This window comes from Podarcis raffonei, chromosome 10 (assembly GCF_027172205.1).
Source record: "Podarcis raffonei isolate rPodRaf1 chromosome 10, rPodRaf1.pri, whole genome shotgun sequence".
Classification (NCBI taxonomy): domain Eukaryota; kingdom Metazoa; phylum Chordata; class Lepidosauria; order Squamata; family Lacertidae; genus Podarcis; species Podarcis raffonei.
The window spans coordinates 47399119-47418324 of NC_070611.1; the positions used below are offsets into that span (position 1 = coordinate 47399119).

The 19206-nt window shown below is 42.7% G+C and overlaps 1 protein-coding gene across 1 annotated transcript; it reads left to right on the forward strand.

The window, feature by feature from the left end:
• Positions 1-1351: 1351 nt before the first annotated feature.
• Positions 1352-18194, forward strand: DDX17 (DEAD-box helicase 17). The gene is made up of 13 exons (XM_053407030.1): positions 1352-1618; positions 4579-4717; positions 6838-6937; positions 7817-7950; positions 8993-9058; positions 9213-9354; positions 10209-10369; positions 10452-10624; positions 11439-11549; positions 12095-12156; positions 12475-12534; positions 16308-16544; positions 17210-18194. Exons 1-13 carry the CDS (start codon positions 1575-1577, stop codon positions 17722-17724), a joined length of 1944 nt encoding a protein of 647 aa, XP_053263005.1. The 5' UTR covers positions 1352-1574; the 3' UTR covers positions 17725-18194.
• Positions 18195-19206: the final 1012 nt, after the last annotated feature.

The window sequence follows — 19206 nt, forward strand, 5'->3', positions numbered from 1 at the left end:
CAAGTGTTTATGCTGGCACCAGACAACTGCAACTTGTTCTCACAACCCTGAAAAAATGGAAGCTGACAAACAGGTCATGAATTTGGTGGTACTGTACTCTCATGTTCTCCAACAACTTGCATTCAGAGGAATGCTGCCTGATAGTGGAAATGTCCATCATAACTAGTAGCCACTGACAGCCAATGTTTCTAATCCTCTTTTCAAGCTAAATTGGTGACTGTAGCTATATCTTGTATCAGGAAGTTTCTAATGTTTGACGTTTTATTATGTTTTAATATGTGCTAGAAGCCGCCCAGAGTGGGTGGGGTATAAATAATATAATTATTATTGTAACTATTCCTATGGCATCTAGCTATCCGCTGTGAGAACAGAATGCTACACTAGTGGACATTTTGTCTGATTCTGCAGACCATTTTAAAATGTTCTTATAAGCTATTCTTTTAGACACAAAGGCTCCCAAGGTGCTTACAAAAGTCCCTGGTCTCAAGCTTATCACGCAACTAAACGATTTCTGCGGTTTCGTTGTACTTCGGTTGCTTACAAGTTTATAAACTGCTTCACAGCCCTGAGGACCTCAAAGTGGTGCACAAGCAAAAAAAAGTAAATACTAATCCCAATAACAAAACAAAACAAAACTGAAGCCCTGGGTTAAGGCTCGCCTGCAACCCCGGCAATCTTGCACTGCTCGTGTACATTGGCGTGGCGTGTAGTGTAGTAATAGGTTTCTAGCAGCGAAGCGAACTGAAATTTCGGAGAGCATTCCGCGTCTTGGAGCTTTAGGAGCGAAAGTTGCTGGCAAAACCGGATCCGTGTTGCCGCATACGAAGTTCATTGTCTCACAAGCGCGGTTCGCTTCTCTATAGTCGATAGGCGATATTCTCTGAAGCCTATACGTTACAGAGTGTGCGTAGCTCTACTATACTACCCCAGTAGTTTCTACGAAAGATGGGTACGTAGCTTCCTCACATACAGTCCCGCAATGTAGCAGCACTGGCACCAGTTACGTAAATTACGGAGGCAGTTTTATATTACCTCCATTAGAGCTTTCTTTCGGCTCGTAGGACAGGATATTTGCGCAGATGACTTTCAAGAATGGGCAGAAGTTGGCTCCCCGACGCAAGGAGCTAAACGAATGCAGGCTACGCCTACGTATTTTCTGTACCGCGCACGGTACCAGGATCCTTTTGAACCGGCCCTTTACAACAGGACAGACGTTGCGTTTTTCGAGAATAAGCGCAGGCGCCCGTTCCCTCTCTGTTCCACCCGACTATTCAGGGCCGTAGTCTACGCAACAGTCGGCCAGACCGACAACGTAAGAGGCGGCAAGCTAGGTTGGCGGCGGCCATTTTGTGTCGGGAGGTCGGAGAAGAAAGACGGCGTTGTCTTTCGCGCCGAGCGGTTCCTGCTTCCATTCGGCCTGCCTGGAGCCTGCGGGAATCGAGCCCTAGCGGGAGAAGGAAGGGATATAGCAGGACAATAACAACCGCGCTCGGGTCTTCTCAGCGCCGGGACTCCGGTCGTCGCTTTGCTCGCCCACGTAGCCTGGCGCCAGAGGACTCCTTCGGCCTGTGAGGATGCGAGGCTTTGGAGACCGAGGCCGAGACCGCGACCGCGGCGGGTAAGGAAGGCCGGGGCGGGGAAGGGAGCGGGGCGGCCTCCTCCGGGGAACCCGCGTCTACTGGGCTTCGCCACAGGCAGACAGAAAGCCGCCGGGAGCCGTTTCCCTGTGGCGAAGCTCCTGCGCTGGGAAATGCTCGCTCCCTGCTGGGCCTCTGCCTGCCTCGTCGCTGCCGCACAGGAAACCCGCCAGGAGAGGAGAGAGGCCGGAGGGCCCTCGGCCCCTGCGGGTGGGGAAGCGAGCTAGAGGATTTCATGAACACGCTTCTTCGGGGAATAAGTTTATTTGATCTCGGATGGTAATCCTGAGTAAACATAAGGGGCTACAGTGCGTTAAAAGCTGCTACATACATACATACATACGTGTGTGTGTGTGTGTGTGTATGCGTTTTGTAGCAAAGCTTACTGGTTTTTCACACAGCTGCACCTGTAATCCAACAGGTGAAGCTTTCTGCACCACCGCAACTGGGGGAGGAAAGCTTCACCTACTCCTGGCTTCTCTCTTGCCAGGAATTAAAGGTTGCAATATGGTTGCTGAATGTAACTAAGCGGATGGAAAATGGCGTTGCAATATGGAGTCCAAGGTGGGGACAGGGAGGTGCTTAATGTGGGCCCATGAGGGGTGGAGATCTGGGGTAGGAAATGCGAGGCCGTAGGAGGCGGGAACTAGAGGCTCCCTGGACAAAGTTCGTTTGTGTTCCTCTTCTCTTCCCTTAACTGATCGGAGGGCAGCAGGCCTCTGAACACATCTTGCACCAATCCCAACTCGCGCAGATTTTATACTTGTTGATCACTTTATTTGATCCCCAGCATTGCGTTCCTCCTCTTCCTCTGGGTTAAGGTGGGACACGGTATTTCCTCTGACTTAAGTGTCACTTTTACAGTGGTAGTAAAGTATTGTAAATTCTAAAGTACAGCTGCAGAGGCATAGTGCAATCCTTACCCCAGGGTGAATTTGTTCAAATCCGACAGGGTGCTCTATAATAAAGTGATTCCAACCTAAGCTCATTTTAACTCAGTTGTGAGAATTTCCTTGTGACTGTATAATGCTGTTGTTCAGTGCCTTGTCATGTTCTTACTTGGGATATTTAAGCGCGAGCCTAATTATAGAGTGCATAAACAGATACTATATGTATCGTTATCAGTATCATTTTCTTAATGTTGTTACTTGAGGAGCATATGCCGTGGTCCCAATCACATTTACTTGTTATAAGCCCTGTTCAAATCAAGGAGACAACTTGCAAGTAAATATGCTTTGGATCAGCATTCAGTTTGAAAGAATTGGGAGCAGCTGACACAGCTTGTAGTGATACTGAAAATGATAACAACCCCAGGTGTTGCTTCTCCAACCATTGTAAACACTAATGTATTACCTGTGGTACAGTGGTGCCTCGCAAGACAAAATAAATTCGTTCCGCGAGTCTTTTCGTCTTGCGATGTTTTTCGTCTTGCGGAGCACCGTCAGTCGCAACTGCACCTCTTCAAGCAGTTTTTTTTAAAAAGGAAACAAATTCGCAAGCCGTTTTCGTCTTGCGAAGCAAGCCCATAGGGAAAATCGTCTTGCGAAGCAACTCAAAAAACGGAAAAACTCTTTTCGTCTTGCGAGTTTTTCGTCTTCCGAGGCATTCGTCTTGCGAGGTACCACTGTAGTCCTAGCGAGTTCAGGGACGTTTACTCCAAAGTGTGCAAAGGTTTGCAACCAATACTTTTATGAGAGTAAATCTAACTGAACAAATCTTACTTTTAAGCACATATGGACTGTGCTGTAGCCTGCCTAAAGCTAGCTTATCAGCTGTATGAGCAATGGATCGCTCAAAAATTACTTTATTCCAGATTTTCTCACTTACTGGGAAGTAAGTCCTATTTAACATAGTGGGCCTTACTTCTGAGTAAACAGGATTAGGATTGCAAAGCCAGGGTGCTTCCAGGCAGAGGTGTTTGGAACCTCTGAGTCAGCAAGTCACACATCTATAAACTGTGGTAAAATTGTGCAAATCCCCATGCAGTTCAATCAGACTAGCAATATCGGTATTGGCAGCACAGTGACAGCAGCACCAATGCTTCTACAGTCTTGCGAGTTTGTTTCCTTTTTCTTAAAACCGTTAATACCCAGGGAATCGGTGCTTCGCAAGATGAAAAATTCGCAAGACAAAAAAACTCGCAGAACAAATTAATTTCGTCTTGCGAGGTACCACTGTAGTTTATGTGTAAATGTGCTTAGAGTTGCACTGTTAGTGTCATAAATGAAGTGTTGTAGTTAAAACTGTATCCTTGTACATATGCATGTTTCCCATAGCTTGTTGCTAAATTGTGCATAAAATGGTTTGATTATAAAGTTACCTTGTTTTTCATTTTGTTTTCATGTGTGGAATTTGATCTTTCAAAGTTATGCTCTGTTTTGTTAGAAAGTAAAGTTAAAAAAACTTGCAAAAATATTTAAAGGTATGTTTAGAATTTTTCAGTGTTTGCTGATAATACTTTCTAATACATTTAGATTAAAGTAGTTGCTTGGAATATTTTTTGCTGCTTTCCTGCAACAGTAAACAAATCACATAGAATAAGCCAGGGGTCGCCATTCAGAATAAAGACAATCCCTGGAATAAACATTTTATTAATTCTTGCTGTCTTCAGTATTTCCAGAAGCTGAACTGTTGTTGTTATGTTATTGATAAGCAACAATACTTCTATTGCCCCAAGGTCTCATTTTGTTTATTTGTTGGTTAAGGATATAGTATAGCAAATAGTCAGAGGGGGGAAATGTTGCTTTAATATAACTTCACTGAGATTCAGATTACAGGGAACCAGGCAGAGGGCCTTCATGGTAGTGGCATCAATAAGATGAAATAGGTGACACTTTTCCCCATTACAGAAATGTTTTCTTAGCTTAATAATAAAGACGCAAGCATATGTTTGTCAAATACTTTGAAAAATAACTTCAACTGGAAACCCCCTCCTCTCCAGGTTTGGCGGTCCACTTCCTCCTAAAAAATTTGGAAACCCGGGTGAACGTCTCCGTAAGAAGAAATGGGACTTGAATGAATTGCCTAAGTTTGAAAAAAATTTCTATGCTGAACACCCAGAAGTGGCCAGACTCACTCCAGTAAGTTTCATTTGTTCTTCCTTTCGTGCTTGTCAGCCTGCACATTGCAGTGGTAATCTTTTCATTCACTTACTGCAATTTATAAAGTTACCGTATTTTTCGCCCTATAGAACGCACCGTCCCATAAGGCACACATAGTTTTTTTGGGGGGAAATAAAGGGGGAAAAATTATTTCCCCCCCAGGCGCGGGGCTGGGGTGGGGGAAGCCCGAGCTTCCCCAGCCCCCAGAACAGGCAACTCTCCGCAAGCTGTGGGAGTCCGGTGCCGGGCTCCCGCGCCTTGTGGAGAGCTGCGCGAAGCCTGGGTGCGCTGAGCTCAGCGCGCCCAGCCTTCTGCATACAGGCAACTCTCCACAAGCCGCGGGAGCCCAGCGCCAGGCTCCCGCACCTTGCGGAGAGCCGCGCGAAGTCTGGGCGCGCTGAGCTCAGCGCACCCAGCCTTCGGCATGCAGGCAACTCTCCGCAAGGTGCCGGAGCCCAGGTCCAGGCTCCCGCGCCTTGCGGAGAGCCGCGCGAAGTCTGAGCGCCCTGAACTCAGCGCGCCCAGCCTTCGGCGTGCAGGCAACTCTCCGCAAGGCGCGGGAGCCCAGCGTGGGCTCCCACGGCTTGCGGAGATCTGCGCGAAGCCTGGAGAGCTAGACGGGTCGGTGCGCACCGACCCCTCTCGCTCTCCAGGCTTCAGCGAAAGCCTGCATTCGCCCCATAGGACGCACACACATTTCCCCTTCATTTTTGGAGGGGAAAAAGTGCGTCCTATGGGGCGAAGAATACGGTGCTTATAATCTATCATTTCTGTGATTACACAAGGCTTGTAAAAAAGCCTACAAAAGTATTTTAAGCTACTTGCCCAGACATACTTAAGTTAGTAATTTGTAGCATATCAAATGGCCTAAATGTTAGCGAGAACAAACATCTATTTTATAATATCTGCCCTTCGTAATTACCTGGGTGCCAGTTTTGCCTATTCAAGTCTAACTTGTTATATATGTTTATATAGGTGATTTCACCTTAAAACTGTGGCCTGGATGTTTTTTTAGTTGCAGTGTATTTTGTTAAAAATGAACTTCTGTAATAAATTTGGTTTCAAGTGTTAAGTGCATATCAACTTTTCTGACTTGTTTCAATCCAAGCACAGAAGACTGTTGTGCTCCAATCTTTGTAGGCCCTGAAGACTTAGTTATTAAAGGTCAGTTTTACATAGGCAGTGCCCTTTTGGGTAGGAAACCTTTTTCTTCTTTACTTGTTCTCTGTCAGATGCTGGTTCTGTGGAATTACAGTTATGTATTATGAATTGGATGCGCTCAGATTGACTATTTTTGTTGATACTGTGTATGTCTTAATTTTTAATATGCAAGTCACCTTGGAAGAAAATCACTTGGAAATGTTCTGAAATTAAGTTTCCCAAGTGCTCGTTGAAATTATTCACAACTCTTCAAGTTAACCAGTATGCAAATAAAGCATTTTAAAGGAAACTATCAATCAGATGCAAAGCAAGTGGGGAAAATAACTTGCTAGATTCTTTATCTAACCTAAATTGAAATATTGATGCAGATGAGGAGTTATATGTGACTTACTAGTGTTTCATTTTTGGATTAGTAGCATATTGAACATCTTGCAGTTTGGGCAAAGAATTCACCTGAGAAAGCTCTGTTGCTATAAGACTCTGGATGGTGAATTCAGTGGGATTTGCTTCCTGATAAATGTATTCAGGAATGCAGCTCTAGAGGTTTTTTGGTGGTTTGTGTGTTACTGCTTTTACTACATGGGATTTGTGATCCCCTGAGGTGGATGCAGTTTTGGACATGAATTCTAGTACCTACTTAGCTATACTTTCAATATTTTCTTGATAATGGAACTAATATGGAGAGAAATATTTTATAAAAAAAATTCTTATTCCGCCTTTCAGATGTTAAAAGATGCGTTGTCTATCAGGTAGGATTGTTGGAACATAAAGCTAAAGCTACAGAGCATTTTACTTTAAGTGCAAATGGATGATGATGCACTGATAGAAATGAAGGGATTATCTTCTTCATGACAGCCAGTAATGTTTTTCATACAATGGAAGGTTATATAAAAATTTATTTTCACAAGGTTTATGTGCATTTTTTTTACTCTAAACAGTATGAGGTTGATGAGCTAAGAAGAAAGAAAGAGATTACAGTTAGAGGATCAGATGTTTGCCCCAAGCCTGTGTTTGCCTTCCACCAGTGTAACTTTCCACGTAAGTATTCTGCTTTGCAGCTGTGACTAATGGGAGATCTTGGATGGCATCAGTTTTGAGATGAAAGCGGGTGAAGAATCTGAAAGCTCATTGACAGAAATACTGAGGGTGGGAAATCTGCTGAACTGGATGTGTTGGGTGAGGTTGAATGACCACGTATACAACTTGGAGTTTCTTCCAGACAACTAGCTGATTTGCCATTTGCTAGCTGCACCCCTATTTGCCATAGTCATTGATTAGCTGATTACCTCAAGACTAAATTACTGTCGTGCACTCTTTCTGGGACTACCTTTGAAACAGTTCAGAAGCTTCAGTGGCTTTGGGGGGAAAGCGATATGAGCATATAACACTGATTCTTTACCAGTTGCATTGATTCCCAGTGCTCAGGGGCAAAACTAAGCTTTATTTCACTCAGGTCTAAGACCCAGTTTGGCACCTCCCCCCCCCCAAATATCCATTGGCATACACATTGTTGTTATTGAAGTCTTTCCCAGGAAACTAAATCTGGGTCCCTTATTGACCGGTTTTAAGCAGCCTCTCAAGATTTGGTCCTTTAAATCTGCTTTTAAGTGATAACGATGCTGTTCTATGTTCTTAGTTGTAATTTTAAGAATCAGTTCTATTTCTAAATGAATTGCTTTTAGTACTTTTATTGTGAAATTTGTATCTGACAACCTTTTATTTAAATAATTTTTAAGTTGGGTACTACCTTAGTCCTGAAAGGTAGTATAAAAATCAATAAATCTTCAGTACTTGGCCCTAGAATGTGATACTAACATGTAGCATTGGTTAAACTGCACTCTGTGAAAATTTAATTCATGCAGAATATATGCTGTGCTATTTTTAATGTATGATTATATCTATGTTTTTAACTTTCAGAGTATGTAATGGATGTCTTGATTGACCAGCATTTTACAGAACCAACTCCAATTCAGTGCCAGGGCTTTCCATTGGCCCTTAGTGGTCATGATATGGTGGGCATTGCACAGACTGGCTCTGGAAAGACATTGGCAGTATGTATTTTTTAGTTTTTGTTGAATTATTTTTGTCTCCAAATTCCTTGGGAGGAAATCACTTACTTTCAATCACAGTGACATTATGCATTCATGTGAAAAGAATAGAACAAAGCTGCTCCTCTCCTGTTACTTCTGCAGTACACCAAGGCTAAGTGCAGAATTTGGGCATATTTTTCCTTTTATACTAAACTGAACATCTTGTAAAGATAGATAGATATCTAAAATTAAACAAGGACAAGGTAAAGGTGTCATATTTGGTTAACTTTTTCACATTTTATATCATGACACCTGAGCCTGTGCATGTTTGCTCAGAAGTATCATAGAGTTGTAAGGGAGCCTGTGGATCATCTAGTCCAACCCTCTTCAATGCAAGTCTCACTTTGTCCTTTGAGACTTAACATAATACTATCTGCACTTATCTGGAAATTATCAGTCTAAAACAGCAATACTAAATGCTTATTTGGGCATAGTCCATTGTTGTTAATAGAAGCTCATGTCATGTAAGTAGATTTAGGCTTTTGTGTGTATGTTCTTGGAGGGGTTGTAAGAAGTCAGCCGTGTAATGTTGAGTAGCATCACACTGAGGGGAATATTGTCATAGCTCATGAGCCTTTTATTCATTGTGCTGTAGCTTATGCTAAGCATCCTTCGCTTAGCTGATGGAGCACTTTCAGCTTTCTGTATTTGGCTTTCTATGATTACTGTCTTACTGGCAGAAGCATCTAATGTTGCTGATCCTTGCCTCTTCACTTGGTTCAGTGACTAAAACTTGAGAGTACAGCACCTGTGCATGCCTGATGATTATGGGAACCATGTTGACAACATTGCAGTATTGGTGTACTGCCCCTTTCACCTCCAGGTTGGCTGTTCTCAGATACATGAAGAGGTGAAAGCTGTAAATCTCATTTTAACTTAAAATGCATTTGTGAATTGGACAGCTGGTATATCCACTTTGTGTCTTTAAGCAGTATATAGGTAAGATTTGAGAAGTGACTTTCATTTTCATGTCCCATAATATCTTGATTTATCCCTGTTTCAGTACTTGCTGCCTGCAATTGTTCATATCAACCACCAGCCATACTTGGAAAGAGGGGATGGTCCAATTGTGAGTAAATATTTTTAAATGCTTTTTTTACATACATTTTATGCTTTATCATACTACATTTCAGTAAATCAAAGAGAGCTGTGAGCTTTGCCTCTGATGTTTAAGCATAGTTTACCTAAAACCTCACAGTATTCTTTGATGCCTTCTTTTGCAGTGCTTGGTTTTAGCTCCTACCCGAGAGCTGGCCCAGCAAGTCCAACAGGTAGCCGATGATTATGGTAAATGTTCAAGGTTGAAGAGTACCTGTATATACGGAGGAGCACCCAAAGGTCCTCAAATCAGAGACTTGGAGAGAGGTAATTAACAGTGGGCTCGTTTCGCGCAGGATGGTTGTAACATAATAATTGTGCAACCTCAATATGTGATTAAAACTTTGTATGGATACCTTCTTGGTAGCATATTTCAATTAATATATTTAAATTATGTTGGCTGTCTCATAGGTGAATGTACTTTTAATGAAAGTTGATCTGTCCCCCCCCCCTTTCACTTTATTTCCTCTGTTTCTTCTTTACTAAATTTGTTACAGTAAGTGTGCAACTTACATACATTTAACTTGTGCGCATTCAGCTTTATGTGCTTGACAAAAAAAGAAAAACTAAATGGAAATGGGGTGGGCGTCCTGGAAAAAAGACCACCATTGACCGCAATGTGTTTTGATGATAAGTGATTTTGGCTTTAGGCCTGGTCCCCGGAACATAACCCCTGCTTAAGTTGTGGGCTTACTGTATTTAAAAAATCAACTGAAATATTTATAAAGGCTGAGGAAGTAGAAATTTGAAGCCTTAGGATAAGTCTTACATGAACAGCTTGTGAGCTGTACTAGTGAGGCTTTTCTTTACCATGCAGTCTTTTAAATATTGACCTGAATTGGAAGATTTCTGTCTGCCTTCATTAAAAAAACAAAGAGTTGTATGCATAGACTGTATGTAGACTGTTGGCTAAGAATGTTGATTGCAAATTTAATGTATGCAGTATCTCTATCTAAACTTCTTTAAGAATCCTAGGCTAAAAGGGCTTCAACTTGATGCACAGAAAAGTGTTGGCTGTGTACTTAACCGTTGTATCTTTGAATTCAGTATTTGAATCCTTGGTTAATATTAAGTTCCTTTTATGCTAACTTTCATTCCTACCCCAACTTCATTCCCTGAAGGTGTTGAAATTTGCATTGCTACACCCGGACGTCTAATTGATTTCTTGGAAGCAGGGAAAACTAATCTCCGCCGATGTACATACCTTGTGTTAGATGAAGCTGACAGAATGCTGGATATGGGTTTTGAACCTCAGATTCGTAAAATTGTTGATCAGATACGGGTATGTAAACCTTCACTGTATTAGCTTTCCTTAAATCCCCCCCTTTAAAGAATACCACCCAGCTTAACATATATTCTTTCAGCCTGACAGGCAAACTCTAATGTGGAGTGCCACTTGGCCAAAGGAGGTGCGCCAGCTTGCTGAGGATTTCTTGCATGACTATGTCCAGATCAATGTGGGCAACCTGGAGCTGAGTGCCAATCATAATATCCTGCAAATAGTGGACGTGTGCATGGAGAGCGAAAAAGATCATAAGTATGGATGCTGCTGTAGTTCCTACATTTTCTTGTAAATTAGACTTCCCCTCTCCCCTTTAAAGTAGCATTATTTAAGTATGCCTATGGCAATTAGTAAAGGGACGCGGGTGGCGCTGTGGGTTAAAGTCTCAGCGCCTAGGACTTGCCGATCAAAAGGTCGGCAGTTCGAATCCCCGCGGCGGGGTGCGCTCCCGTTGCTCGGTCCCAGCGCCTGCCAACCTAGCAGTTCGAAAGCACCCCCGAGTGCAAGTAGATAAATAGGGACCGCTTACTAGCGGGAAGGTAAACGGCGTTCCGTGTGCTGCGCTGGCTCGCCAGATGCAGCTTGTCATGCTGGCCACGTGACCCGGAAGTGTCTCCGGACAGCGCTGGCCCCCGGCCTATAGAGTGAGATGGGCGCACAACCCTAGAGTCTGTCAAGACTGGCCCGTACAGGCAGGGGTACCTTTACCTTTACCTTTTTATGGCAATTAGTTATTCAGGCAGACCCCCGGACGTGTAACTATTTAATGATTTTTATTTGTTTTTATCCTGCCTTTTGTATCTTGGACTTTCAGAGCAATTAAAACAGTGCTCCTTGTTATGATAGTTCATGTGATTAAGGCCAAAAACCTATAGTTCATTACTTTGTCCATAAAACACCCACTGAGCTAAGCGAGTCTTTACTTGTCATTTAAATGCTGTGTATAATTAATTAATTAATTAATTAATTAATTAATTAATAATATTGCTGTAAATGACTTGCCTCAAATAATGATATGAAATTAGCTTATTTTATGTTTATAATTTGTTGTGTGTGTTTTTATTCGAAGACTAATCCAACTGATGGAAGAAATCATGGCTGAAAAAGAGAATAAGACAATTATATTTGTGGAGACAAAAAGACGTTGTGATGACCTAACTCGAAGGATGCGTAGAGATGGGTAGGCCTTCTGCTCTTTCTTTGAACTGATAATGTTGCAGATGAAAAGCTTTAAAGATGCATAGGGCTTAATTTTGTTGCTGCAAAGATGTTCCTATGTTTAGCTTGCAATGAAATCCAGGTTGCAGAAGGAATGATGTGGCTGCCTACTTGGAAACTTAATGGATGTACTGTATTTGAGAATCCAGTGTACATGTTTTAAAGATGTTCATCAAAACAATTGTCAATAAGATAAAAAGGGAAAACTACTCTTCCAGAATCTGAGGGGATAGGTAGGTTGTTGAGGCAGCTCCAGGCAATGAGATAGTAATTAACCACTAGCACTTTAAGTATGACAATTAGCTTCTTCGTTTGGAAATACAACACAGTAATTGAGTGATGCAAGTAAAATAATATTGAAGAACATGCTGTTGTTCCCTAATGTATATTGTTGCCACCCTCACTTGGAACATTCGCTGGTTCAGTCTCTAGCTTTTGTAGGGGCACATTATCCCCCAGAGGTGCATGTGGCAGCTTAAAACTGTTGAAAACCTTTTGTCTTTGTAGATGGCCAGCTATGTGTATTCATGGAGACAAGAGTCAACCAGAACGAGATTGGGTACTTAATGGTGAGTAGCAGGAAAAGCTTTCCTGGCTTCCCAGATAATATTTGATTTTGCGCATAAGTGATATACAATACAAAATCATAAGCTTATTGATCTCATCTATATGCTGAACATGCTTATTTTTAGCTATTTGTTGATTTCAGTATTGAGTTTGCATTTTTACATGCTTTCCTAATTGAAATGCAACAAAACAGAAAATTAAGTGCATGCAGTCCTAGTGTGAGTCGATGTAAAGGTTTCAAATCTAATTCTGGAACTATGAGAAAGAAAGATCTCTTTATTATGTGTGGTTTTTGTGACTTGTGGCTTTTTTCCTTTTAGAGTTCCGTTCTGGAAAGGCTCCTATCCTCATTGCTACGGATGTTGCATCTCGTGGGCTAGGTTTGTACACATGGGCTTCTCTGCCTGCTTCTCAGGTCGTTTCTTTAGATTTGAAACTTATTCCAAAGAATTTTAAAGCGTGACTTTCCCCCACATGTGAAATGCCTTTTTTAACATTGATCTTTTTTTTTCTTTCATATTCAAAATCTCTTCCTGCTCCTAACAACAGGCTTTGGTCTGCAGCAAGGCCTAGGCATGACTAATCGATCGCCAGTGGGGAGAAGAGACGTCCAATTACTCAAGCCCAATTGTTCCACACACCCTCTCATTTCCAGCTTCAGCTTTGTTGCTGGATGACTAGGATTGGACTGCACCCACTAAGTTGTTCAGAATTACCAGACGGTAGAGCAAACATCTTTTTAAAAATCCCTCTCTGTCCAGATGCATTACTAATGTAATTGCACCTTAGAGACTCACCACTACTATGGAGCACTGTTTCACATACATGAATGTAACTTGTATTTTAACACACAAGCATTATCCCTCATTTTCCCACCTAGACTGGATTGCTGAGGTTATATAGTAAAAGCTACAAGGGGTTTCTTGTAGTGTGATGTATCTCAGTTTTCTTCAGTGCTGTAAAAATGGCTGCTTCCGGATGCTTGGGTAAACAGTCCCGCTTTAATATCTGTATTGTGATTAAGCTCTGCATCTCAATTGGCCAGAAATGTCAGATTCTCCATATTGTAGATATTTTGGAAATCTGGAAGAGGCCACTCCTGGGAGCTGTTAGTGTTGAATTTGGTGGACTGGCCCACAGTGGCAGATCTTTCACCCAATCAATGAAAACAATCCCTCAGGTTGTTCAGAGTGACTTTGTTTAAACAGAGAATTTTGTCACTTGAAATGCTTAGTTCCCAAATGTGATAAACATACTAAAAAAGTTGGTAGCCTTTAATCACATAACCTTCCTTCTCACATGCCATCCCCTAAATTGGAAACACTTCTCTAGAGGTGTTCATATGGATTTCAGTCTCTGTCCTCTGGGGTCATGTCTGGACCTGTGCAGGTAGAACTTGGGCCTGTTAGGAGAAGGGGTGAGGCCAGATTTTTTTGGCAGTGGTTTTTAAACAGGCTTGCTGTGTGCTGGTAGCTTCTTTGTGCATCTTGCCTAGACACTTAAAATCAGCCCTTCTCATATATATATATTTCCCCAAAACAACTCATTTGGATACTATTTAAGGAAAACAGTCTCCCCGTTCTGCCTTCTCCACTTCACCGAGGCTGGGGGGAAAAGGTACCAGAGTCTGTTTCTTGTTACTAAAGAACATCTTGGCTTGTTTTGGGGCCCAGAGTTTGCTGCTTAATAATACGTAGCTGGCAAACCTCTGGACGAATTCCTCCAAGTTCCTGGAAAGTGAAGGCTTCTACCTAAAACATAGAACAGGGGCGCGCACTTTTTGGCTGAGTCACCAGGGTTTTTCCTTCTACTCAAAGGAACATTGGTCTCAGAAAACTCCTTCCAGGTAAGTTGAGTCCCCCATAATGGCTTCTTTATGAATAACCCCCAGGAGAGAAGACTTCCCTCTGCACTGTTTTTCATTAAACACTTCACTCTGTTAAAGTCAAATCATTAAATTTCTTTTTGTTTGTTTTCTTTAACAGAAACTTTATCAGCTGCCGATCACTCAGTGCAGGTCTGGGGACATATCTACATTGGTGGTCGAAGCAGCTCTCTAGATGAAGCGTGTTTGCTAGTTTCTGCCCCTCTCAATTAAATGCCCAGTCATTTTCTGGGGGCATCTCAGTGTGAATGCATCCCCAGGTAGCCATATTCCTTTCTAGAATGATCAAGAATGGAATCTCTATAATTCCTTGGAAGAAATACTGTGATGAGCACAATTTTACATCAGTGCAAGATAGAATAGTAAGAAATCATTTTACTGCATGTTACCTCCCCTCCCCCACTCAGATAATGTGGATCTGATACACACCTTTTTAAGGTAGAAATTGACCCCACCTCTTTTCTCTTCCTTGTTGCCCTTCCATGGATTTCCACCAAAATCCAGTCATTGAGACCTTCATTGTTAACTGGCAGTCTCTGTGCTTTCTAACAAGGATATGCTTCCTGGTATTCATTATGGCTACCTAACTAATGGATGTACAGAATGGGATTGGCTGAGGTCCCATAGCCTGCTGTTTGTCAGACTCCAGTTAAATCCTAGCTATGAAGATGTGAATGCACTACTTGGTGTGTTACCCTGCCCTTACCCAACTCTTGCCCTTTGAGATCTTTGCACCAAGGACCCTAGCTGGAGACTCGCGCTGCCCCCTGTGAAATCTTGCCTTCTCACTTTTTGGTGTGATTCAGGACTTTGGAGTCTGGAAAGATTGAGGAGCCCCCCCTTGGTGTAATAAGAAACAGACGTAATACCCCTTTGCCACCACTACAACCCACTTTTATTTTTGCCCCTCTCCCCATCCCTTTATTTGAAATTGATGCAGTCTGGGCAATAGATGCAGCCTGACCTTTTGGATGTAATTTTTAGCACCTGCATTTTTGACAGTTGCCCCCTTTAAGCCCTGTGAGGGGACAACAAGCGTTGGAGGACCTGAAAACTTTACGTGAACCCAGGTTCTCAGGCGCTTGACAGCCAAATGGGGCTACAGAGAAGCATCCATGCCAGTTCACAGAGCGAGCGTGTGTGGGGACTTCTCGCTGCCATGGACCCTTGATGCATGCTCCCCGCGCTCCAGTGGTCCCGTGTCAGAGGGCGGAGTTTTCGAAAGGAGGCCGCCAAAAATAAAAGGCAAAGAGACGGGATCGTCTGCAGCGATTTCCCACAGGAGGAGGGAGTGTGCATCGGTCTGGTAACAAAACAGGGAATGTTTCTAATTTTTACGAGAAAAGTCAATCTGTGTTTTATCTTGGATATAATCTGAATATTCTCTGTAAAATGCAGATTTTTTTTGTAAGAGCTGTTAAATTTTAATGTAAAATTGCTGTTTAAAATGTATTGCAATTTTTTTCAAAGCATTACACTAACATTTACTTATTTTCTGCCTTTTGCACCTGTGAACTTTAAAATGTTTCCTCAAAGGTTTTGAATGTTTAAATATTGGGTTATTCCCATTGTTCAAGTTAGCTGCAAGCAGTTTATGCTAGAAATCTCACCAAGATAGTCTTGGTGATATCAAATGTTAGTGTGATATACCTTTTTAAAGGAGAATTAAAATGATCTGAATGTCCATTGGCCAAACTGTACTTCAAATTTAGAACTGGGGTAATTTATAGATACCAGGAAGAGGGGGAATAAAATATCTAAGCTATCATTTTTGTAACGATTGGAAGGTAAGTGGTTTCAGTGTTGCTGGACTTTGTAGACTTCTCCTAACAGAGTTAAAGGCATGTGGCAGTTCTCTCCTACATCCAGTCCAGTTGCTGTGTCCATAAAAAGAATGGCACATTTGTTTGATGACATGCTGGTGTAAAGTTGCCTGAATTCCACAAATGAAATGTTTGGAGATTAATATTATTTGTGTGTGTGTTCATAGCATGCATGCAGCAAAGGATGGATGAATTTTAGCGGAAGAATGAACTGCTTTGACTTGACTTTCTGAAAATAAATTATTTATGTCCATGGGCATATCTCTCCATTTAGCCTTTCGCTCTGTTGGGAAGAGTCTGTACTGTCTTTATTCTTTACAACTATTAACTTTTTTCTTTTTTCTTGTTACTGTCACCTGCATTTGTGCTCCCCACCTTCTGTTGGCACATCCTTCCACCATATCCTGTCCTCAACCCCTCACTGTGCTTTGGTTGCTTCACAAAGATGTGGAAGACGTAAAGTTTGTGATAAACTACGACTATCCAAACAGCTCGGAGGATTATGTGCACAGAATCGGCCGTACTGCCCGTAGCACCAACAAAGGCACTGCCTATACGTTCTTCACACCAGGGAATTTGAAGCAGGCTAGAGAGCTAATAAAAGTCCTAGAGGAAGCCAATCAGGCTATCAATCCCAAACTGATGCAGCTTGTGGACCATAGAGGTGGTGGTGGAGGAGGAGGTAAGAGGCTTCTTTCTACCATGGGTGTGTTTTGTTTTTTACAGTTTCCATATTGGTTGCCTTTAGCTTGCCAGCTACATTTAACAGAATGCTACCAAGCACTGTACCCAGTGCCTTGTCTACTGCCCTGTGCCTGGCATCACACTGCTGTGCTAGCTCTGACCTCCCAGGATGTGGTTATCTGCAAGGAGCCGCTGTGCATGCGCAACCAATTGCCTCATAGGGCTATCCTGGCAGACAACCACACTCAATGCACGGTCAGTGTGAGGCGAGCGGGAAAGTGTGGCATAGCCCCTACATGCAAATGCAAAAAACTCATGCATAAGGTTAAGTGTATAGTGTAAGCTCAGTTGATCTAGAGCAGGGGTCAGCAACCTTTTTCAGCCGTGGGCCGGTCCACCGTCCCTCAGACCATTGGTGGGCCGGACTATGTTTTGGAGGGGAAAATGAACAAATTCCTGTGCCCCACAAATTACCCAGGGATGCATTTTAAATAAAAGCACACATTCTACTCATGTAAAAACACGCTGATTCCCGGACTGTCCGTGGGCCGGATTGAGAAAGCGATTGGGCCACATCCGGCCCACGGTCCTTAGGTTCCCTACCCCTGATCTAGAGGGCATTTAAGTGAGCTTGACACCATATTCATTCATCTGTACCACCAGGCGGCCGCTCTCGTTACCGTACCAGCAACACCTCCAACAATCCCAATCTGATGTACCAGGAGGAGTGTGAACGGCGGCTCCGGGGTGTTAAAGATGGCCGGAGAGACTCGGGCAGCTTCCGAGACCGTGAACGCGGAGAGAGCTTTGCAAACGGAGCCAACAAGGCCTACGGTGGTGCATATGGGAGTGCAAATTCTGCGTTTGGGTCGCAGCAGGGCCAGTATGGCTATGCCCAGGGAGCCTATGGAGCTGCTGCTTACGGTGCAAGTGGCTATGGGGCAGAATATGGTGCCGCTGGCTATGGTGGAGCAAATGCTGCCAATGCCGGGAGAAACTCGCAGAGCACAGGCCAGCAGCAGTATGCAGGAATGGGCCGTTCCGGCCAGCAGCCTCAGCCTCTCATGTCGCAACAGTTTCCTCAGCCTCCAGGCACTAACGTGATGGGCTATATGGGACAGACTGCCAACTACCAGTATCCACCACCTCCACCACCCCCTCCCCCTGCACGCAAGTGAGACCATTTGGTTTATAGGTGACCAGTCAAGACTTGCAAATAAGAACCTTCTCTTCTCCCCTTTCCCTCACCACCCTTCCATCCCCATTGTGGTGTTTTCCCCTAATGCAGGTTAGATGTAGAGTTCACTATCAGATACTGTCCATAAACATTGGCCCCGGTCTACATTTCCAATTTTGTTTTTAAAATTAGAGTTGACTGGAAAACTAACTTCTCTTTACATGTTTTGGCCTTGCATGTTAAGAAACCTGAAATGTTTTTTTTTCTCACCCCCCCTCCAAAAAAACACCTACAAGGCAGATATGTCCCAGCCCAGTTGTCATTGTGTCTGAGGCTTGTGTATGAAAACTTGCTGCAGAGAGGAACAACTTATCCATCACATAGACCACAAGAAAGATGTTGTGTAATACTCCTTAACAGAGTATTTGAGATGGTATAATTTTTGCTTATTAAAATTGAGACTTTCCACAAGGACAGTTGAACCCGAGTCCTTGAATTTGACATAGGTGGATTTTGAAAATATAATAATTGTTTTGACTCGTCTTACAGTTGTTCCAAACCTCTCCACTTTACAGACAGAAAAAAACAAAAACATTTAATTTTGGCTAGCATTTTTGCAGCACCTGGATGTCTTTGTGTAAGGGATTTAAAGAAAGTGTGTTAGAAAAAGAGATTTCTTTTCTGTACTCCCCTGTTTTCATAACTAAATCATTTCATTCTTAAAAGTTAATTGGATTTCTCTGTGGTACTCAAATTACTACCAGCTAGATTTTTCACCCAATAATAATAAAACCTTATGCCTCCCCACCTCAAGTTCCAAATCGCACTTCAACAGAAAATACTGAGGAAAATTAAGCAGTCACCTTTTACTTGGTGTATATGTCCTTAATATAACATCTCTTATTGGGCAGATTTCAGGATCCCACTGTGCTGTGTAAAATGGTTCAGTTTTTCTGTTTCAAATTTTGAAGATTTACTTTAGGCCAAATGGAATCTAACCCCCTCTTTAGTGGGGAGGAGGAAGAGATGGCTAGTAAGTCTTGGAGCTGCATTCACATCCTGATCTGAATAGGGCTTTCCTTGGCTTTTTGAGTGAGTTTCTTCAACTGTCTTTTACACTCAGCTTTTACAGGTAGGTAGCATTCTAGGAAATTTTAGGAAAGGATGGAACTTTAGTAAACCGTTCCATTCAATCTTGTTGATTTTTTCCCCAGGCTGAGCAAGGTTGTAGGTTAGTGAGTGGGGAGAGTGGGATAGAATTCTTCAAGTACTAAGGCTTATGTCCTGTGACTATTAGCAGAAGGGTTGACAAGTAGTTGGCTTTTTTAGTGCATCACCGGCTATGTTTGGACAACATGGCAGGAGATCACTTGTGTACTGTACTGATTGAGAGGCATAATGTATGTGCTACAGTGTTTTCTGTTTTGGGAAATGCATAGTTCAAATAAGTACAACAGCCCAGTTACTTTATTGCAGTGTGGGG